The following is a 24,019-nucleotide window of genomic DNA, read 5'->3' on the forward strand; positions in this document are numbered from 1 at the left end:
GAGCCCTCAGGGAGGATCTAGGCCACATCTAAAGGGATTTGCAAATGTGTATTCTGGGACATAGCCTCAGCATCTGCCCTGTGGGGAGATGGGTGCTGCAAGCTCTTGGTTCTGTCCAGCACTTCTCTAAAGCAGCCTGGATTTTTATCTATTGTGTATGTATTGGTATTGTATATAAGATTTTTTTTCAAAGTGGACTTTGCTGCCAAAAAAATAGTTTAGAAATAGTTCTAGTCTAGCCCCCTCATTTTATACATTGAGACACTAAGGCAGAGTAAAAGGGAAGGGATTTGCCTAAGGACACAGAACAAGTTAACAGCTTGGTGTAGAACGAGTTTCTTGTAATATCAGCATCACCTGGGTACTTGTTAGACATGCAAATTATTGAACCCCACTCCTGGCCTGGATCAGAAATGTTGAGGGCGGCCAGCAATCTGGTTTAACAAGCCCTTCACATGATTCTGATGCACACTAAAGTTTGAGATGCTCTGGTATAGAGGAAAAAGCTACCCAAAGACCTAGATTCCAGGCAAGCTCCACCACTTAATGAGAACAGCCTTGGGCAAATCATGTCACAGTTTCTTGATCTGTAGAAGGAGGATATTTGCCTCATGGGCTTGTAAGGATCAAATAAGATAATAGATGTGCAATTGCTTTCTAAAGCTTTTCATGCTTTGTATGTGTGAGTGGTGTGGATTCATGCCAGGGTTCACAGGCCTTGAACCCAGGACTTGGGTCTCCATATAACCTAGGACAAAGACCTCTCCCCTGGCCCTCAAAGACTGACCTAAAGATGAGAAGTAGGCTATCAGAGCCATTTTTAGTCCAGGTCCAGGGAGAGTAAGAACCAAGCGTTATTGTTGGCTGGGGTCCTCCTGAAACCTGGGATTTGTGAAGCCAGGTCCCTGGGAAGGGCTGCTTTAGATGGCGGGGGCTGGGGGTAGGAAATGAGGGAGGGGAGCATAGGGGAGGACAGGCCAGGAAGCAACCTTAGCCCAGTGCCCTTGCACCTTTTCCTTCTGACTAGAGGCCAGAGACTGATTAGAAAGTCTTTGAACTGCACACATTTAACCGAGGAGCAGGGTTCAGGGTCAAGGGAAGGGAGCACTGATTATATTGCTATTCAACAACAATAATGAGAGTCACCTGATAAATGGAATATAAGTGGAATGGAATATTTATAAATGGAATATTTCCTGCCTTATCAATAAACAAAGGATGTCACAGTCATCAACGATTGCAGCCCTCCAACGTGAGCTGGTGAGTCCTGAGGAAACTCAGGGCTGAAAAGAATACCTGACATCTAGCAGCCATCAGACTGCAGCCACTCCCTGCGGTGAGCCCTGAGGAAACTCAGGATGTGAAAATACAGGATACTGGCCTCAGATGGTTGAGGTGCATATCAAAGGAATGATTTCAGTGAGCCCAGACTCTTGCATCTTCCCATACACAGAAAAGCGCTAAATTCCTTAACTTGAGCTATCTGGTTTTCTTTAATTAACAGTAATCTTTTGATGTTCCTGACTACCTGCCCTTCGTTGCAAACTCCTCTATATCCGGGCTCCTCCCCTTGCCTCCTCGGAGCAGTTTCTCAGAGCTATCTGAAACGCTGTCTCCCCAGGCTTCAGTCCTCATTTTGCCCCAGATAAAACTTAACTTGCAACTCTCAGGTTGTGCATTTTTTTTAAGTCAACACACCCCTTCTGATAGGAATTAATTTCATTAGTAATGAAGAATATGGTTCCTGCCCCTAAGGAGTTTCATGTTTTGTATGGGATCTGCATGCCAACATGATTGTAACAGAGTGGCAAGTGCTAAAATAGACGTATTGTTCAAGATGCCTGCAAGGCCCCCGGGGGAAAGGACTAACAATGTCTGGACAAGGAGGTGGGACAGCTTAATAAGGAGGTGACTTTACTAGTCAAAACAGTAGAAGGAAGGTAAAAGTCTGGAGGGTTATAAGAAAGACCATGGCATGTTGGGGCACCAGTGAGGGGTCCAGAATAATTGGAATATGGGTTAAGCGAAGAACATGGGAGGTCCTGAGGCCAGAGAGGTTAAGCTAGAGAGGGATATTGTCAGACTAATTGATTTTCTGCCTGTGATTAGGGAGAAGCATTGGACATTGAATTGTCCCTTCTTAGAATTCTAATTATTCTTATCACTTCCCCTAACCTTACACTGTCACTGCCCTCTAAGAAAGGGAATTCATTTATTTTCTAAGCATGTTTCATTCCCTCACTGCAGTGCAAGTTCCAGAAGACAGGAACTGTTTCCTCCTCTTCAGTCTCTCCCTAGTCCAGTATAGGCCAAGCTCCTATTTGGTACTCAGTAAGAATTTGTTGTATGTATGTCTGAGAAATGTGAGAGGAGACAGCAGGAGTAAACAGACAGAAGAGGAAAAGGATGGGGAGAGATGAGCACACTTAGTCCCAAGAAGGATGATAAAAGAAAAAAAGATTCACGAATACTAGCCCCTTCTGAAGTCTCCTAGCCTGGGGTCCCCTGCAGCCACTGTGTCCACCTCTGCCTTTAGAATGAGACTGGCCTGTTGTGTCGGGGAGGGGAGGAGGAGTGCAGGGGTAAGGATGAGGCTTCAGAGAGACCTAAGGGAAGAGCAGACACCACTGTGATAAAGGGCTCACTGGCCTGAGAGCAATGAGGCCTGGGGTTCCAGTCCTGGCTTTGCCATTAACTCCCTGTTAAGCCTTGGTTGAATCTCTTCAGTTCTTGGAGCCTCAGTTCTCATACCTATAACTTGATTGAGTCCATGCAACTGAGCACTCCCCATGTGACTTCTCTGTGAACTGTAGGGTGCCAGGCTGCTTCTAGCTCTGATATTCTGGCTATGGCTCGGCAGATGATGTCTCTGTGGACCTGAGGCTATTCAGGGGGGAAACAGTAGGCTTTTACAGAAATAAGCCTGAGCCCTGAGCCCTCCACCAGTTTCTGACCCACCAGTGAAGGCCTGGTCCAGCCCAGCCCTGCGGGAAACACCGACTGATTAGCACTTATAGATGTGTTAGTATACAAAAATTAGAGGGCATATGTTTACTGTGATGAAATTCAGATGAACTCATTTGGGGAGATCCCTCCCATTATAGCTTATCTCAAGATGCAAATCCCAAGGACAGAAGTCTAATTTTTTAGGAGCTGAGTGTGTGTATATGTCTGGTATGGCTTTTGTTGGTGATATTCTTAAAGAAACAGAGCCCTTAGTGGTTAGTAAACAAAACATTTATGCAGTAATTAAGTGTGGTTACAGTTCATTGTTGTCAATGACAGCATTTTCCATCATGATGATAGGTGAAACAAATTAAAACCTCATGAAGTAGTCGTAGCACATTCATGCTAGTGAGAACATATTGCAAAGCATTGCACATGCATTAGAGGGGCAGACAAAACTGGGGACACGATATATTTTCACTCACCTCAGGTTAGCTTTGTGTATTTTGTCGTTGAGACTTACATAATGTTTGGGTCAAACAAAAAACCCAAAGAGATTTTATAAAAGTTTATAGCCATTATACAGTATCATTTAACCCCAAAAATGGATAAAGCAAACTACTATAGCTCAGTGATACACAAACCAGGACTAAAATTAGTCAATCTGCCTATGTATATAGCTAGCTACACTATGATAGATATGGAATATGCTGAGTCTTTTGGCATCAACTATTTAGATAAGCAGGTTCCCAAAATATACTAGTTTGGTTTCCAATGAGAACTAAGTGTAGTGCCTTTTCAGTTGAAGATTATGCACATCTCAGTGTCAGACCTGAGGAGAAGCAAACTAGGGGAAGGCAGAGAAGGGTTGGGAGGACACCTGAGCAGGGCTCTTTGGACAGCTTGACATTACTTTCCCTGTGCAGTTCCAGACGTAGTTCACAGAGTTAAAGTGTATTGAAATTGTTGGCCCTCAAAAAGGGTGTTTATACAAAGTCCCATACTTAAAGCATAGATAGAACAGTAACTGAGCGCCTCTCAAAATGAACTCTTCTATATTAGAAAAAAACCCAGTGCCAAAGGTTAATGGATATCAGTGTTTGAATTACTGTATAAAGATAATTTATTCTAAAATAGAAAAAATGGATTTAGAAGTATTCTCCTGGAAACTAGCAGAAAGAGAGAGAGAGAGAGAGGATATATAGATGATATAGATATAGATATATAGATGTATATTTCGTTACATAGAAGAAAAGTTTTATATACCATTTCCATAAAGCATCTGTCATCCTCCCATTTCTTGCACCTTAAGAGAGAATGCAATGGCTATATGTTACCTTTGAAAAAGCTCACTTTCCTTTGAGTTGTTTTACAGAAATGGTGCCCTGGATTGACCATGCCACTCCAGAGTCACACTTCTTCAGATCAAAATAAAAATAACAACAACAAAATCACAAAAAGAAAAAAAATTCACAAAATCTACAAAATATAAGGCCTGAACAAGCACAGACTTGCTATGAGTTCAGAAACTCAGTGAAAGAATTAAAATTACAAAGCACCTCTTCAAAATATACTTCTTGAAAACCACACAAAACACTGTGTAGTAACCCCTACTTAGTGCTTGGAGGTAAGTATCCTGAAGGACACACACTTAGCCCTAGGAAGGAAGCTTGATTTTATTATCAAGGGAGCCAAAGGGGTTCCAGGCTTGCTTTGTATTTACTGTTTTATAATTGCAGACAAAATGGAAGTCAAGAAGTGTGCAGACCTCAATGCATTCATAATTGTACAGCTCCATTTATATATATTTTTTAAAATATTTATTTATTTATTTTGGCTACACCGGGTCTTAGTTGCAGCACACAGGATCTTCATTGTGGCATGCGGGATCTTTAGTTGCAGTACATGGACTTCTTAGTTGTGGCATGCAGATTCATTTGTGGCATGCGGACTTCTTAGTTGTGGCATGTGAACTCTTAGTTGTGGCATGCATGTGGGATCTAGTTCCCTGACCAGGGATTGAACCCAGGCTCCCTGCATTGGGAGCGTTGAGTCTTAACCCCTGGACCACCAGGGGAGTTCCCAGCTTGATTTGTAGATTCTTGCAGATGAACCACTAACACTGACACTTGTTTACACAAAGTCTCTTTTGCAAGGATATATTAAATTAACAGGCTAAAGAGAAACTTATGCAATATAATGCTTGAAACTGTATGCACAATAGCTGTTGGACATAGTAATAAAGAGGCCTTGAAAAATTGTCTTTGTCTATAAACTGCTGCCCTTTGGAAATAAAAGCTCTCTCATGACCCCTGGGCTACTCCCTTGTGACACACAGTGCCACAAACATCATAGTGAAAAGTCAATACCAAACCTAGTTTAAGATGAGTTTTGTACATTTGCTTCTATACAATCAGGAAAAAAAGAGATACAATTTGTATCAACAGAAGGTCATTTCTGGTTATTTGAGGCATTGCTCCTAGCCGCTTTGATTCATACACATTTTATGAGAAGAATGACAATTGTTTTTGGAAATAAGAAATACATACGCTGCCCTAAAAATATTTCCTGTATTGGGAGGAGCTTACAATTTTTTTGAGTACTAAACATGAACATGTTCCAGGTGAATTGCAACTGACAAGATTAATCTTGTGCTTCCCTGTACGTTGTGCAGCTAGTGGATACAGTGGTGTCATTGATGGTTTTGGCAGGAAGATGAACTAACTGGCACAAAGGCAGTAGAGTCATCTAAGATTGTCAAATACCCTGATTTAGACATGGGACAGATTTAGAAGGTCCAAGAAGCTGAAGGTATAAAATGGTGTTTGTGTGAAATAGCAAGCACGTCACTCTCTATGGACCTACCTGACAGAAAATAATTTTACATCTCAGTATGCTGGGGGATAGAAAGATCAGAGGGTAGGAGATGAATGTGAACTGTGGTTAACTGAAGAGAAACACTGAGATGAAGTTTTGATCAACTAGGACAGAGACACAAAGCCAGAAAGCAGCATGCAAGCCATTATCAAACCACCAGAAACAACCCTGACTACAGTCTCACATTCGGAGTGTTTCACAGTAAGAAACATTTATAGGCAGTGTCACACCTTCTCATGAAGAAACAAAAGGCCAAGACCAGGCCTTCTCAACTTTCATGAAAAAACGACCATAGAAATTAGCAAGTTCCAGCTCAAGAAATACTGAGCTGGTCATGGTTCAAAATGTTGCAATATACAATGGATTCAAAAAGGGGTTCATTTAGTGCAGCTGTTAAAAAACCAAAAACAATAAACGCCTCTTCTAGAGGCATTTAGCTACAAAGGTTCCCACCCTGAGCAAGCAAGATACAAGTTGCGCAAATGGTGTCCTGAACACAAAGTCCTGCCTTCTTTAGTAATGCATTTAAGAATTACCTAAGGTCAAGTGCACACTCTTTGTGTGCATTTGAAGTGTGTAACTGAGCCAGCTATTAGCAAAGATGTAGCATCCCCTTTTGGAAGCTGCCTTTTTTCCACCTAGAAAATCCCCTAATTTTGTTTCCTAAAGAAATTCTGCTCCACCAATGATCAACCTTATTGCCCAAAGGGTGGATCGAAGGACAAAGTGGATTACATGGCTGTGCATTACATTTCATCCTGTAGTGTTGAATACTGCATAGGTCAGAAGTCCAAAGAGCATCCATTAGACCCTCCTTGAATGCAGCTTTTGTGTCCATCATTTAATGCCAAATGAGTTTGGCCATCTCTCCTGGGATTAAGGGAAGCGGATTCTGGTAGGAAATCCCTTGGTCCTGGTCAAACTCTTCTGTGCTTGTCTAGCACATGCATCTACTATGCTTGGAACTTGAGCTTATCCATCAGCTCCTCTGCAGAAGAAGGCTGCAATCTGATCCCTAATTTACTGAGGTGAAGAGACTTAAAAGCTAAGAACTGTCAATAAATGTTGACAAGTAAAAAGTGCAAAGGAAATAGAGCCAGTTTGCTCTGGTGCCTAAGAAAGCAATGTTCAAATATTAGGATGTAGTTTCACTTTCAAAACTAGTTGAAACTATGAAATGTGACATAAAATCAAGTCTGATTTGTGATCTACACAGCTGTAGACTAAGGGCTGTGCAGAGCCTGTCTTTTTATCATCACTATATAAAAGGTTATATAGAGATATACACACACACCTCTCAAACAAATACATACAGTCATACATGCAATATAATTGCTAACAATAAGTTTGAAATATAGCTCTAGAAGCTTCGATGTGACCCTATAGCTCGGTTAATAAAGGTATTGAATGGTCAGATATCCATGCAATAAAGTATGCATTTACTTTTAAATACCTTTAAATATTCCTATTAAAAATCCTAAAAGGTTAATTCAACATATGGATTGATCCTGATGCTCTTGCTCTCTAAAATTAGATATATCATCGATACTTTGTAATATAGAATGTGTGACTAAGAAAACAGTTGGTAATGGAATCCCTTGGAGTTTCTTGCATTTGGACCTTTCCCCTGGGTTTTGTCCTCCATTACCTGCATGGTGCAGTGTAAAAGGGCATAGGACTTGGAGTCAGAGGACTTGGGTGTGAGTCTTTACTTGGTCACTTGCTAGCAGTGTGACCTCGGCAAGTCACCTAATCTCACTGAGCTTCAGTTTCCTTGTCTAGAAAGCAAGACATTAGTAAGACTTACCTCACAGGGTTGTTATGCACATCAATGACATAAACACTCTGTAACTTGTAAAGTGTAACACAAAATTATTAGTTACTATTATCATAGTATTAGTGCATTATTGGTATTCATATTTATATTTGTAAAATGAAATAAGTCCTATGTCATGTCAACGTGCAGCCCTAAGCTTAGAAACAATCAAGGCTGCTAGTTGCTGGGCATCTGCTGTGTGGGGATTCTTCTCCATCACTGCAAGGACGATGTTTGAAGGGAAAATATTGCAGAGGTTCTTGTAGGTCTGATACTGGTGCTCTGGGATCATATGCTCCCTGGAATCATTGCACATTCCAACCCAAGGATTCATCCAAAGCTGCTCCATCTTTTCAGGCACGCTCCGTACCATGACTGGCTCATAGCATGGTTGCATGAGGCTGTTACTCAAGGGATAGGAGTGGTAGCCATAGGAGTCAGTTGCACAGGGCAGTGGGTCCCAGCTGGCATGTTGTTCCCGGCACAGAGGAGGGCGTCTTTGCCTCATGGGGTTGCTCTCATACAGACGGGAATCAGAAATGCTGTCCATCCGAGTCATCACCAGGGCACGTCCTGGCTGGGGAGTTGCCCCAGGATGGATATTGGGAGGCATGGGATAGTCTCCAGGACAGCTGGAGTGTGCTCCAGTTGTCGGGTGCTGGGCATGCAGAACTAAGTGGGGGACTGATTGCTTGTTGGGGGCTTGCTTAGAGTCCTCTGGGCCATAGCTCTGCACTCGCGTTAAGGCTTCATGGTAACCATGAGGAAAAGGCTGAAGATGGTTCTGAGATGCTGAGCGATGCAGCTTCAAACTACCTTCAGGATGAGTATCAGCTACAGCCAAATACAGGTTGTTGTAAGAGGAATAGCTGTCGTTCCTGCTATGGCTCATACGATTGTCAGGACAGAGGTTGGGATTCCGGGCATACAACCCCCGGTCTGTTTCAGCCATGTAGTACTCTCTATTATGCATGCTGTTGATGTTCAATTTGGAGAAGTCACCTAACATTGAATAGTAGCCGTGGTCCCCCAAGGACTCAAACTTTGGGTATTGCTCAGCGTAGCTAATAGGGGTCCCATGGCTATTGGTAACCAGGATCGGGGGGTACTGCATGCTGGTCATGTGCTCCAGTGAGGACTTCTGGTGGGAGAAATGAGAGGATCCTGGCACTGGGCTGCTGGCCGAACGGGTGTTGAGTGCACCCACTGCATGGCTTTTGGCAGGTGGGATTGTGGGGACACTTAGAGCAGTCACAAGTGAGGGGACAGAGCTGGCCTCAGGCTTACGGGCAATGGACAGCCATTCCTCAGGCTCCACAGCCACGGAACGGATGCTGGGATCCGATTGGCGCTTGGGGGCCACACGTTTGACTTCTGAGGTTATGTCACCTTTGGTACTAGACAGCCCTGTGCCACACTTGGCCAGGGTGCCTTCACTCATGGTTTTCACTGTGGACAGTTTGGCACTGATGCGGAGCTCATCAGCCACCGAACGCTGCGGTTGGTTGGCCCGCTCCGGATGGTAGTATTTGCACTTGTGGCCGTAGGTGCATTTTTTGCCTGAAAAATAATGCCTTGTGGTAAGACTCTCTCTCAGAGTAGTGCAACTCTCTGTGCCAGAAGCTGTCGTAACAATCTGGTCACTCAGGTTAGAGTTTTACTGTTTGGGGTTAAGGCAGAAAATTAACTGTTCATAAAGATGGGAGACACAACACCATGGTGGCATCACACACTGTGAGGGGAGAGAGAAGTGGAAACCTGGGGAGGAAACTGCAATGCGAAAGCTAAGAGTTGAGCCATTGAACAGCCTTCATTTTCCTGTAATTCACAACTTTGCCTAGGTATAACCCACATGCTGAGGCAGTGTAGGGCAGCAGCAGGCAGGGTGGTTCAGTGCAAAGAGCACCGGCTTGGAGGCCGGTCAGACCTGAGTTTGAATTCCAGCTATGTCACTTACTAGCCCCGTGACCTTGGTAAGCGATTTTACTTTCTGTGCCTCATTTTCCTATTCTGTAAACAAGGTTCATAATAATGCCTTTATTATAGGGTCATTGTGAGGATTAAATGAAAATAATGAACATGAAATACTCTATGATGTGAATAAATGATAGTTGAGAACAAACACCTAGTCATCCTATAAATAAATGACTCTCCAAAAATAGTGAACATTCAAAGTAGCCTCAGACCAGGCATCCCATGTCATATTATTAGGCTCACAAACTTTGTATCCTAGGGACTTGGGTAAGATCATGAAAGCACTCTAGAAAACTATATTTTAAAAAGGAAATGAAAATAAAGTTTGAAAGCAAACTGGAAAGTACAGATTGGAAGAAAAGGGTATTATTAGTTGACAGAGTGTGCAGTCACCTGCCTGAAAGACATGTCCTTCTTCAGGCCAAACCCAATTTGGCATTGCCCTTTCTGATTCCATAGGCCAAGTGGGTTTCTGCACTTCCCTACACCCAGCAACCCTGCTCAGGACAGAGGCAGCTAGAACACATGCATCATTTTAACTAGTGACAATTATTCTTTCCTTCAATCCTAGTTACCTTTTCCTCATGTAATTTCTAAGGTGTTTCTTTAAATGCCTAACTGATAATACATGAAGACACAGACTTTAACTCAGAAAGTGGACAAGCCAGGATTTTCCCTTTGGAAGGGAAACCTTGAAGAGAAAAGTATTCACAGAGTTCTCATGTTTCTCTCAGTACAGAACTTGGTTCTGCACATAGGTACTCACCATAAGGGCATGGTTGCTTCTTGTGTTCGGGGACAACGGGTCTCTTTCTTAAGAAGTTTTCAAGGCTTGGGCCATGGCGTCCTAAAGGATCATCTGGAGGCATAAATCTGAAAGCAAGCAAGCAAGAGGCAAACGTCTTCCATTCTGTCTCCACTATCCCTTATCAGGAGTTCAGACCATCACTACCTCTTGCCTATACTGTTGTCACAGCCTTCTAATGGCCCTTCCTGCCTCAAGTCTATCTTCTGCTAAGCCAGCAGTTCTTCCCTCTGTTTCCACTTTAACACAAAAAAGGAATGATTTTTCCCATGCATCATTCTCCTGTGGATTATAAGTTCTAGCCATACTGGCATGCCTGCTGGTTCCCCCAACATGCAATCCACTTTCACATCTTTATAGCTTTATTCATGATGTCTTCTTTACCTGAAATGCCCAGCAGCCCTCTTTCCTCTGCAGTAAACTTCATCTCAAATGTTATCTCCTCTGTGAGGCTTTTTCCTATCATTTCACATAGACAAAGCAATTTAAAAAAATTCTAACCATAGCACATATCATGACACATTGTGGGAATCTTTCTCTTCTCCAGTACACTTTGAGCCTCTTAAGGGTGAGTCCTGTTACTCATTCAGCCTTTTATCCCCATGGTGACCAGCATAATGCACTGTACACAGTAAGTGTCCAGCAAATGTTTATTGAAATGAAATGAAATCTATCCCTAGTAGTAACTTGGATTTAGGCTATTCAGAGCCTACAGGAAAGAAACATACTTGTCATTCACAAAAGAATACATCAGCAACCGCTCCTCTATAAACTTCTTCCATTCTGGCTTTTCAATTTGAAGGTCTCGGTAGTTATCATTGGATACAATGATGCCATCAGAATCAAAAGCCAGTTTGACTATGAACCGGTCATCATAGCAAACAACTCTCCTGCCCTGGACCCTTCTGGATGGTGTGAAGACAAGAATCTTTTCCTTCTCCAGTTTACGTAGGATATCTTGATCTGTTGAAATACAGATTATATGCCAGAGGGTAGAAATAACCTTTGGAAATCAACAGCATTATCCCCATATTACAAATACAAAAGTTGGTACTAGATTAATATATTATTTGCCCGTAGAGAGAAAGTGGCCTCTATTCCTGGCTATGGCACCAATTTGGATTGTGACCTTAGGCAAGTTACCTTCCCCTTTGCATTCCAGTTTTCTTTCTGATAAAATGAAGGAAATAGATTCAATGACATCTAAGTTTTTAAAGCCTACCATGAACAGTGAGAAATAACACTGATATCCTAGCATTCTTGAGGCTTGTTTTGCCCTTTGGCTGAAGCACCAGCTTTTGGTTGCTGAAGAAACCAGGGCAGTATGCTGAGGATGTATCTGCCAGAAGGAGAATAAAGCATCCCTCCTAGGGACAACATTTTTGCCTTCTGTCTGAGGGAAAGCCATGACTAAGGAAAAACATTAAGTGGTAGCACGTGAGTACTGACCCCCTTTCCTTTTAGCTTCTTAATTACTGAGGAAAGAAGCCAGGATCCACTCTCAGACTGAGGCTGGAAGCCTGTTCAGCAGCTGGCAGATAGCTCCATGACACAGTTCTGACAGCCATTCACTGAACCTTCTCATTTTGCACAACAGGCAAGAGCTGATACTCAGAGGACTGGGGTATTTATGCTCTCAAATGCTGTAAAGAGCTAGCTTCATATACTACTACAAGTGAATGTAGTGATCCTCCTGCCAATAGGGCCACATCATGACTTTTGTGGACTTTAGGCACTTTTGCCTTCATGGGTCCCTTCTTCCATTAAAGAAATATTAAAAATTATACTTTACAACTGGGTTAGTATAAAAACAAATAATCCAGTTAGGTACATTATTATACATTCATTGTTATATTCAATTTTCCCCTCTGATGTTAAAAAAATAATAAAATTAAAACTTTTACATGAGACCCTAAAAGTATCTATCATAGGCCCTAGGCACTGGGCCTCCTGTGCCTCATGGATAAGTTCGCTCTGAATGCCATGGGACTTTTCTCTTTTTCTATTCTACCCCCTAATCTGCAAATCCCACAGTCACTTATCTGGTACAGAATAAGATCCATTGTCTACCATGGTTTCTTTAGTATTTTGGAAAACTCAGATTCATCCCCCTTTAGTCTGAAGTCTGTGGTCAAATAGAAAAAACACTCCTTTTTTTCAACTGTGTGCTTTATTCTTTGCTTGAAATTGAAGTCTCTATTTAACTGCTGTATGCCACAGCAAAATGGTTTATTTGGATCAGGAAAAATATGCTTTAAAATATACTTAATAAAAACATTTTAAGTATACTTAATAAATTTAGAAAAGTAATTATCTAATTTGGGAGCATCAAGCTCTCCCCAAACTATCTTGCCAGCTTTGCCTCTGGATGAGAAGAAATGTCTTATATGAAATGGTACCTGTAATTGGTGCATCAGGGCGGGATTGCTCCTTTCTCCACGCAGGCACAAATACAGTAATGTCTTTATGGCCTTTATCTAGAAACCATTCCACAGCAAGTTGTATTCCTCTGCAGGAGAACTCTTCTTTATTCCCATGGCTTCAGGAAGATAGAGAATGAGAGTAGAGAAGATTGACAACAGGTAGCAAAGAAATACTCCGAACAGCCTTTTTCTTAGCACCAAGGCATTAACGACAGACATATTATTTCTTGAGGATGGCAAAAATGTATTTTTTAAAAAAACAAATTCTTTTTTATTCCATCATTACAAATATTGCCGTTATTATTACACATTCACTCAAGGCCACAGGTAACACCTCCCAACTTATAGCAGCCTTAGTGACTATTTCCTATCATTATTTCCATTTTCTCTCATCTCTTTCTGTTTCTATTACCACTTTCTTTTCAAAGATTCAGATATTTATCAGATGAAAAAAGAAGAGGTGTCACCAGAGGTTTAGATAAAGTTTATATTGAGGATTAATTGGAGATGAATTTTAAGCACATATAGTAAGCTTAAAAAACAACTGATAGCAAAAAAGGCACACATAAATGCTGACTGAAAAGTTATCACATTTAATTAAATATGATGTGCCAACAAAAGTCACAGTCTTGAAAATTTTAAGATGTGGGAAATGCTCACAGTGTAATGCTAAAAGAGAAAAGAAAGGATTTGGACTACATGTAATGTAATCTAAATTTTATAGAAGAAAGTATATGTACAGTATTCTTTCCTTATTGTGGCTTCACTGTGTGCAGCTCCACTTACCCACGGTCAACTGCAGTCCAAAAATATTAAATGGAAAACTCCAGAAATAAATAATTCATAAGTTTTAAATTGTGCACCATTCTGAGTGATGAAATCTGGTGCCATCCCATTCCATCCCACCCCAGGAGGTGAATCATCCCTTTGTCCAGCATATCCCATCTCTGAGTCACTTAGCAGCATCTCTGTTATCAGGTTGGCTGTTGCAGTATCATAGTGCTTGTGTTCAAGTAACTCTTATTTTACTTAATAATGGCTCCAAAGTGCAAGAGTAGTGGTGCTCGCAATTTGGATATACTGAAGAGAGGCCATAAAATGCTTCCCTTAAGTGAAAAAGTGAAAGTTCTTGACTTAAGGAAAGAAAAAAAATCATATGCTGAGGTTGCTAAGGTCTACTGTAAGAACGAATCTTCTATCCATGAAACTGTGAAGAAAGAAAAAGAAATTCATGCTAGTTTTGCTGTCGCACCTCAAACTGCAAAAGTTAAGATGGAAAAGACACCGAATTTGTACAATAAGATATTTAAGAGAGAGACACACTCATACAACTTTATTACAATATACTGTTATAATTGTTCTATTTTATTATTAGTTATTGTTGTTAATCTCTTACTGTGCCTAATTCATAAATTAAACTTTATCATAGGTATGTATGTATAGGAAAAAGCAGAGTATATACCAAACAGGGTTTGGTATTATCCCTAGTGTCAGACATCCCCTGGGGTTCTTGGTACGTAATCCCTGTGGATAACAGGGGACTACTGTAAAAAGTTAGAAAAACTATTTTAGCAGGGAAGAGCCAATTTTGACTCCATGCTGGATCTGTTTCTTTGACCTTAGCATTTGCTTTTGGTTGCTTTTGTTATTATAGCCATACATAACGGCCTGCCTCAGGGAACCCTACCCACCTGTGAATGGCTGCAAGAAAAAAGAAATTAACACATCCCTTCCCCAAGGCTGGCCATTCCAGGAGATGTTTTTCAAGACTGATGGCCCTTTTTACTTTACTTCCTCCCCACCTCTCCCTCTCTATTCTGACTTTTTACTTTACTTCCCTCTCTGATTCTATAAAAGAAACTGGCATCCAGACCCCAATAAGATGGGTTTTGGGGGGACCCTAGTCTGCCATCTTCTCAGTCTGTCGGCTTTCCGAATACAGTAGCTATTCCTTGTCTCAACACCTCGTCTCCCAATTTATTGGCCTGTTGTGCGGTGAGCAGAGCGATCTTGGACTCGGTAACAAATTTAGCTTAGCCAGCCAGGAGCCTTGCTGCTTGTGGCTAGGCGGCGCCAGTCAGGGAATACTGGGGCTAGGCCCTAGCAGCTGCGGGGACCATTTGTCCCGAGGGTGTTCCCTTCAAAATTCCCTGAAGCGGCACTGGCTACTCCAGCTCTTGGCAGTTGAAGCAAGGAACCGACAAACTTCTATAAATCGACAGACTCGATTTTGGAGAGTAAGTCGCTCTGCTGTGCACATTAGAACATATTTCCCCCTCAATTTGGGCTTTTCCTTTACAGGACAAACCAGTTTGTTTGATTGGGGTACCCTGTTGGAGAGGGGAATTGTTGTTGGACTCTACCTGATTTGGGGAACCGGTTTGGTGGGTTTGGTTTTGGTTTTGTTGATGTTGGAATTTGTGCTTTTTGTGTTGGAATATGTGTCTTTTGTGTTCTGGTGTTATAAAACTTATAAAAATGGGAAATACTCCATCTATCCCAAAGGAGAGCCCTTTGGGGCGTATATTAGATAAATGGGCAAAACATAGCTGTGAGCCTATGACTAAGAAAGATATGATATACTACTATAATAGGGTGCAGATCCAATATATGTTAGGAACAGAAGAACAATGGCCTCTGAATGGCTCACTCAATTATTTTATTTATTTATTTTTTTGCAGTACGCGGGCCTCTCACTGTTGTGGCCTCTCTGGTTGCGGAGCACAGGCTCCGGACGCACAGGCTCAGTGGCCATGGCTCACGGGCCCAGCTGCTTCGCGGCATGTGGGATCTTCCCAGACCGGGGCACGAACCCGTGTCCCCTGCATCGGCAAGCGGACTCTCAACCACTGTGCCACTAGGGAAGTCCTCAATTATTATATGATACCGCAGTTAGAAGTGTTTTGCAAAAGAGCAGGGAAAAGAGATGAGATTCCATATGTAGAAGCATTTATGCTATTGCATCAGGAGGAAAAGGAGTCAGAGGGCTGTCACCTTATGGTGCAGCGGTCTGAAAGAAAACCTAAGGGGGAACCTATTCTACAAGGGGAAGAGGGAGAAAATGAGAGTGGGGATATGTTATTTCAAAACTTAAGCCTCCCTCTAGCCTATCCAGCTCCCCCAGCGGCCGAGCAAGCTGCCCCGGCAGTTGTTCCAACTGCACTCTGACCCATGCCGCCAACATATTCACCACCTCCTATTTACCTTACCCATGGGGATCAAATAGTAGTTTCTATGTTAACCCCTGGAGCACAGGAACCTGGTTTAGTATCACCATCTAAGACCCGACAGAGCACCCAATTTGGACCGGGAGCCGTTTCCGCAGCAGGGCAATTTCCCTTGCTCCGATATCCTCTAAGAGGCCCGGGGACTCCCTTGGACTTGAGGTGCCCGATTCTAACTTTCCCACAAGAGCCCCCAGGTAACATTGACAGTGAGGAATAAGTTGATTGACTTTCTAATAGATATGGTGTCACATATTCTGTGGTAAACACCATAGTGGCACAGAAAACATCTCAGTCTATCCTGGTCATGGGAGTTTCTGTAGAAGTACAAAACCATTTGTTCTTACAACCTCTAGAATGCCAGCTAGGGGACCTCACCCTATAGGGCCATGGATCCCGAATGAATATGGATCCTTCCTCCCCCTAGGTACAGGCCCTTTTGGCTATGCATTTCATGGCCCAGTCTGCCCCAGCCATCAGGTACAAAATTCAGAAAGCAACTGCTGGTCTTCAGACTCCAAAGAACGATTTGCTCCAATTGGCTTATTTGTTTTTCAACAATAGGTATATGGCCAAAAATGCTGAATGCATGGAGAGAAATATGCAAAAGGCCCAAATGATTGCAGTGGTTTTGTCTGCTCAGAGACCACCAACTGCGAGGCCGGCTTTTCCTGGACCACTAGGCCCATGGATACCCAGACAGGACCAATGTACCCTGTGTGGACAAAACGGGCACTGGAAGGAGAGTTGCGATCGATGTGCCCTTTGCAAACAGCCAGGGCATTGGAAGAAGGAATGCTCCAGACATCAGAGAGTGATGGGGGCCCCTCAGCCATTGATGGTTTCACAATCAGAAGACTGAGGGGGCCCGAGGCCAAAAGTGGCTCTGCCTAGAGATACCATCTACATAATAAATGTTGAGACTTGGGTGGTCATTGATGTGGCAGGCCTCCTGATAGAATTTTGCTTATAGATACTGGTGCAACCTTTTTGGTCTTAACCCAAAGTATTGGAAAACTTAGTAACCATAAAGAGTATGTAATGGGGGTGTCAGGGAAAAGGCAGGGGCACATTTTCCTGGAACCCCTTTTGTGCAACATCAATGGCCAGCTGTTTTTACATTCCTTTCTGTTTGTGCCTGATTGTCCCATCCCTTTAATGGGAAGAGGTTTATTAACTAAGTTAGGGGCCACTATATTTCTTGAGGGACAAGGGAACCACCCTCACAAATTTCTTAAACCTAGGGAAGATCCTCAAAAATATTTGTACATAGATTACCAAAATAGGAGGCCACTGGTCTGACTAAATTAATCATAGCTGATATTCAGAGCCTGATTGGAATTTTGGAAGAGACCTTCTCCCCTAAGCTAAATGAGGAAAAGTAAAACTTTCCAACATAGGTAAATGGGTATGTTAGTCCTTCAATATCATTGAGGTAGCCACCCAATTCTTTGAAAAAAGAAAAACAAAACTGTCCTTGTTTTACAAATGTAGTCTTTACAAAACCAGGAGTGTGGCTCCAAAAATAGTCCAAAGCCCACCAATCCTTTTACCACTCCCAAACCTTCCCTATTTATCTTAAGAGGCTTGTAAGTATTAAACAAAGGGGAAACAAAGTCATCCTAAGAGAAACTTGCCTGTATCTTTGAAATGCCAATGTGCTATCTGGTCTTCTCAGGAACCCTTATCTCTGCCATTGTTTTAAAATGCAAATTTTGAAAAAGAGGGTAAAGTAATTTAGAACTTGACTTGTTTTCCATAAATATTAGTAAAAAGGGTTTAGCCATCTAGACAAGCGAGCTTGATTTGTTCCATCTGCCAGAAACCCAATTTTAAACCAACCTCTTAAAAGATAGTTTCCTTACCCAGAGAGGGAAAAGAGGGAAGAAAATAGGCAGGCCCAATTATTGGCAGCCCTACAGGGGCAACCCCCATCCAGAGAAACCCTGACCCGTCCCAGCAGAAGCCAAGACGGATGTTGGGTCTGTAGAAAGCCTGGCTACTGGGCAGAGGGAATGCTCCCACAAGGGCAAGCCTCCTAAGATGCCTTGTCCAAAATGCCACAAAAGTGGCCATTGGGGAGCCAACTTCCCCTTGGGCTAAAGGGCTCAGGGGCCAGGGGCAGCCCCTCAGATGACCCTGGATTGACGGGACCCTCCGCTCCAAATGGCCCCCCTGTTTAACGTCAGTATTACTGGATTGGAACCAAGGGCGAACCTGGATGTGGCAGGTAGGACCATATCTTTCTTATTGGATACAGGGGGCGCTTACTCTGTCCTAGTTTTCCTTCTCTGGACCCTTCTCCGACTCCTGTCAGGGTACAGGAGTCTCAGGTAAACTTACTACTAGGCCCTTTACTGTCCCTTTGTGTTGTTACTGGGAAGGATATACTCTCTCTCATTCCTTCCTGGTCATACCTGAATGCCCCCTCCCACTGTTCCCAGCAAGCTGGGAACCAAATTGCTACTTGGGGGAACCACCCCAGTAACACCCCTCCAGTTCTTAGTCTTAGAGACACAGCCCCCTCTGAGAACTGGCACACCAGCCTTAGATAAGTTGCCAGTAGACCCCCAGGTCTGGGCTGATAGAATCCCAGGGAGAGCTATAACCGCCTCCCCAGTGCTTATATCACCTTAAAGGAGCCAACCTCTTTCCCCAATCAGAAACAGTATCCAGGGCTTCCCTGGTGGCGCAGTGGTTGAGAGTCCATCTGCCAATGTAGGGGACACGGGTTCGTTCCCCGGTCCGGGAGGATCCTACATGCCGCGGAGCGGCTGGGCCCTTGAGCCATGGGCGCTGAGCCTGCGCGTCTGGAACCTGTGCTCCGCAACCAGAGAGGCCACAACAGTGAGAGGCCCGCATACCGCAAAAAAAAAAAAAACAAAACAATATCCAATTTGCCCAGAAGCCCAAAGGGTACTGCAGCCTCTCATATCCAGATTTTTACAACACGGGCTACTTATTCCTTACAGTTCTCCTTGCAACATCCCTATCTTACCTGTTAAGAAGCCAAACGGAGAATACAGACTGGTCCAAGACTTAAGAGCTATCAATGAGGCAGTTGTCCCACTCCATCCAGTAGTCCCCAACCCATACAACTTGTTGGGGACCATCCCAGGCACAGCCTCCTGGTTTACTGTGTTAAACTTAAAGGATGCTTTCTTTTCCATACCTCTGGACCCCCAGTCCTACTACTTCTTTGCTTTTGAGTGGCATGAGGAAGGGAATAGAGGACAACAACTCACCTGGACAGTCCTACTTCAAGGGTTCTGAGACAGCCCTCACCTTATTGCCCAGGCCCTGGCCAAGGACCTCCAAGATCTATACCTGGAGGAAGGGACTATCATCCAGTATGTGGATGACCTTCTTATTTGCTCCCAAGACCATGAGAGAGCCTTAACTCATGCTACCCAGACCTTCAATTTTTTGGCCAAAAAAAGCTATGAAGTTTCTAAGTCTAAGGTCTAATTGGCACAGCAGGAAGTCAAATATCTGGGAGTAATCCTCTCCCCAGGGGAACGAAGTATCTCCCCAGATAGAATACAAGGGATTTAGATCTGCTGGAACCAACTATCTGAAAGCATCTCTGAGCCTTTTTAGGCCTCATGGGGTATTACAGACTATGGATTCCTAATTACGGATTAAAAGCACAACCTCTTTATGAGACCTCAAAAGGAAAATCTGACTCTATACCTCTGCTCTCGGGCCCTAACCAAACCCAAGATTTCTAACAGCTAAAGACACTACTATCTCAGGCCCCATTCTTGGGAATCCCAAGAACTGATAGACCTTTCCAACTATTTGTGGCAGAAAATCAAGGGATGGCTTTAGGAATCTTAACTCAGGAACTTGGCCCTGTCTGGAGACCTGTAGGATATCTGTCAATGAGACTGGACCTGGTGGCCACTGGATGGCCCAACTGTCTTAGGGTAGTTGCTGCCTTGGCCTTATTAGTGGAAGAAGCCTCCCCTGACAGTATATACCTCCCATCAGGTTACCTCTCTCAGAAGAGAAAGGCCATTTCTTGCTCACAGATAGCAGGATCCTCAAATATCAAGCATTACTCTTGGAGAATCCAGACTTATGTGTCATGGTCTGTTCCTCTTTAAATCCAGCTACCCTGCTCCCCCTACCTGAAGAAGGTCTACCAGTTCACCAATGTGAAGATAATATATCATTCCTTGTTGCCCCTACCAGATCTAACTGATATTCCACTACAAAACCTGAGGAGGTTTGGTTTACTGATGGAAGTAATTTTGTTTCTGAAGGATGTAGAAGGGCAGGGTATGTGGTGGTCTCCTTGACACAGGTTATTGAGGCCCGGACTCTTCCCCCAGGGACCTCAGCCCAATTGGCAGAAATAATTGTTTTAACCCAAGCCTTAACCATGGCTGAAAATAAGGCCCTTAATATATATACTGACTCTAAATATGCTTTTTTGGTTCTGCATGCTCATGCTGTTATCTGGAAGTAATGTGGCTACTTGATGGTCCAAAACAACCCAGTTAAGTATGGACCTCAAATTCTCTCCCTCTTGGATGTAGTCCTCAAGCCTTTCCATGTACCAGTGATTCATTGCAGAAGTCACCAGAAGGGTGACGATGAAATAACAAAGAGAAATCGGCTAGCTGATCAGACTGCCCGACAAGCAGCCCTTCAGCCCTTTGTGATAGAGGGTGCCTTAGTTCCTTCCCTTAGTTCTCTCCCTTCCCTGTCTTACCTGCCTAAGGAAATCAAATGGGCCATAAATCATGGGTACCACCTTGACCCAGATGGATGGTACTGGAGAGAGGACTTAACTCACCTGCCCCAGTCACTCCAGTGGAAAATTATTAAATTTTTGCATGAGGCCTGTCACCTAGGGAGAGATGCCTCATACCAGATTGTTTCTTCTATCTTCTCTGGGAAGGGACTTTACGATGTAGTTAATAAGGTAACCTCATCATGCCCTATTTGTCTGACTAACAATCCTCAGGGAAATAAGCCACCCCCATTGGCCCTTCTAGCTCAGAGACACAGAACATATCCAGGGGAAGACTGGCAAATGGACTTTACAATGGTTCCTCCCTACTGAGGATATAAGTACATTTTGGTGTTTCTGGACACCTTTACTGGTTGGGTGGAAGCTTTCCCCACCAGGACAGAAAAAGCTTGGGAGGTAGCCCAGAAGCTTTTAATTGAAATAATCCCTAGATTTGGCCTCCTGTTGTCTCTTCAGAGTGATAATGGTCCTGCCTTTGTTTACCAAATTATTCAGCAGATATCCAAGGCTCTAGATATTGAGTACCACCTTCAATCTTCCTGGAGACCCCAATCCTCAGGAAACGTAGAAAGAGCCAACCAACATTTAAAGAATACCTTAAGAAAAATAACCCAAGAGACCTCCCTTAGTTGGAAGGAAGCCTTCCCTATTGCTCTTTTAAGGGTCGGAACATCCCCAAAGGCCTTACTTAACCTTAGCTCTTATGAAATGCTGGATGGTAGGCCTTTCTTATGAGGGGACCTACTGACATACTCTGTCACCTCCTTTGGACAATTCCAAAAAGCCCTCCAGAAATATGTGGTAAAAAGGCTTCCTTCCCCAGAGTCTTCTCCTTGCCTCTACTCTCCAGGAACACAAGTATTCATCAAAACTTGGAAGGATGGCTCCCCTGGTTCTCAACTTCAGCTGACCTGGAAGGGACCCTATCCAGTCTTGCTCTCTTCTCCTACAGCTGTTAAAGTACCAGGGATCACCATTTGGATCAGCCTGAAGTGATCCACAGTGTCTTTAGAGGAAATATTTTGGTTTGTGGGTATACACCTCTTAGAGAGAAGCATTCTCAATCTTACCATCATGGTCCAGGAATCCTGGAAGGCTATGGTAGCAGCCATTGAGGAGCAACAGTCAGCCCTAGATTCTCTGGCTGAGGTGGTTTTACAAAGTAAGAGGGCCCTCAATGTTATAACACAGCAGTCCCCAACATTTTTGGCATCAGGGACTAGTTTCATGGAAGACAATTTTTCCACAGACTGGGTGGGGGGCAGGGATGGTTCAGGCAGTAATGTGAGCGATGGGGAGCAGCAGATGAAGCTCCACTCACTTGTCCACCACTCACATCCTGCTGTATGGCCTGGTTCCTAACAGGCCACAGACCGGTACCGATCCACAGCCAGGGAGTTGGGGACCCCTGTTATAACAGCTGAGGCCGGGGGTGTCTGTGCCCTGTTAAATGAAACATGTTGCTTCTATGTTAATATCTCCAGCCAGGTTGAAGAAAACCTTCTGGCTTTAAAGAAAAACATCAAAATAATAGAAGATTTGAAAGAGAGAGCAGGGCAGGGCCCTAGTTGGCTTTCTACCTTCCTCTCCTCCATGGAGACCCAGATATGGACATGACTGTTGTCCTTGTTGGGACCATTAGTCCTGACAGCCTTTGTTTTGTTATTAGGCCCTTGTATCATAAACCTACTTGTTCGACTCATTTCAGAACGCATACAGGCTGTTCGATTCCAAATGGTTCTGCGAGGTAGCTACCAGCCCATTCAGCCTGGCCCTGAGACCAAGATCTACATGGGACCCCTTGATGATCATCACTCCAGCCTACCTCCTAGCTGAAGGAGAGCAAGAGGAGGGGCCCAATCAAGACTCCGCCCCTTAACAGCAGGAAGCAGCCAGAGCAGTCATCGCCCATGTCCCAAAGAATTGGGTCCCATACTCTTTTTTTTTTTTTTTTTTTTTGGGTCCCATACTCTTGAGGGGGGAATGTTAGGTAGTTAGTCAGACATTAGCAGCAAGGAGGTGACAGTGGTGAAAAGACAAGAAGGAAACTATCAAGTCACACCCCAACCCTCTGGGCACCCTCCCCTGACATTAGGAGCAAGGAGGCAACAGTAGCAAAAAGACAAGAGGGGAGTAGTTGAGTCACACCCCAACCATCTGAGGACCCTCCCCTGACATTAGCAGCAAGGAGGTGACAGTGGTAAAAAGACAAGGGGGCAATAGTCAAGTTACACTCCAACCATCTGAGGACCCTCCCCTGACCCCACCCAGAATGGGTGAAACTATGGTCAGGTGGTGGGCAATTTATCCTGATAAAGATAAAGAGGGAACCCAATAACATGAGGGAACTTCTCTGGGCTGCACATGCCCAGACCAGACAGGCGTATAACCTGTAGTAAACCCAAACTCATTATACCATTATTATAATAAAATCTGTAAGTGGTTTTGCCCATCTGGGTAGGCTTTTCTTAGTGAATTAAGGGTAAGCGCATGCACAATAATGAACTTGTTACATAGTTCGGGACTGTCAATCAAATAATGATCCACTGTCACCCATGATCATGACCCACCTCCTCACAGAACGTTCCTTACAAACACTCTTAAGCCTGTACAGGAGTGCTGGTTTCACTTCACAGAAATAGCCCACTCTCTCTCTGAGAGTGTAACTATGCTTTAGTAAACTTTGCTTTGCACTTAAGCCCAAAGTGGTAGCCTGCAATTCTTTGCTTGCTATCACAAGGACAGAGATTGCTGGTCTGGGTCTTCCTTTGACCTCCTTAGTTGAAGCTATTTGACACAATGCACGCCAACCCAGTAACACTACATAAGGGCCCAGTATGCAAAGTTTAGAGATCAATAAATATTTAAGGAATAAATGAATGAAAAAATGGAAAATAAATCCTGCAAGATGACCTGTTTTAGCCTGAACCTGCAAAATGTCCTTTTGCAATTTTAAAAAGCTAGGACCTAAAATCCTATCTAAAAAGCAATATAAAACCTAGGACCTGAAAGTTACAGAATGTTTTAGTGACACTACAACTCACTTTGTTCTGTCAAGTGGCTTAGATATGTCTCACGATCTAGGTTCCAAGCCAAATTCTGTCTAGCAGATGGGTCACTGGCCTCTCTCCCTGACTTTTTTTTTTGTAGGGTTCAAATATTTGGGCTTCTCCTAGACTTAAAAGAGAACAT

General features: G+C 43.4%; 1 protein-coding gene across 1 annotated transcript in view; it reads right to left on the minus strand.

Moving 5' to 3' along the window:
• Window positions 1-7,778: 7,778 nt before the first annotated feature.
• Window positions 7,779-24,019, minus strand: part of ZC3H12B (zinc finger CCCH-type containing 12B) — a 31,366-nt gene continuing 15,125 nt past the window's right edge. The window contains exons 2-5 of the mRNA XM_022564072.3: window positions 12,818-12,957; window positions 11,147-11,381; window positions 10,380-10,486; window positions 7,779-9,199 (exon numbers count right to left, since the gene is read on the minus strand). Of these exons, the coding sequence (XP_022419780.3) occupies window positions 7,779-9,199; window positions 10,380-10,486; window positions 11,147-11,381; window positions 12,818-12,957 (1,903 nt within the window). The remainder of the gene's footprint in view (window positions 9,200-10,379; window positions 10,487-11,146; window positions 11,382-12,817; window positions 12,958-24,019) is intronic.

This window comes from Delphinapterus leucas, chromosome X (genome assembly GCF_059928025.1).
Source record: "Delphinapterus leucas isolate spDelLeu-1000000601 "Yukka" chromosome X, BTC_Dleu_Yukka2, whole genome shotgun sequence".
Lineage (NCBI taxonomy): Eukaryota > Metazoa > Chordata > Mammalia > Artiodactyla > Monodontidae > Delphinapterus > Delphinapterus leucas.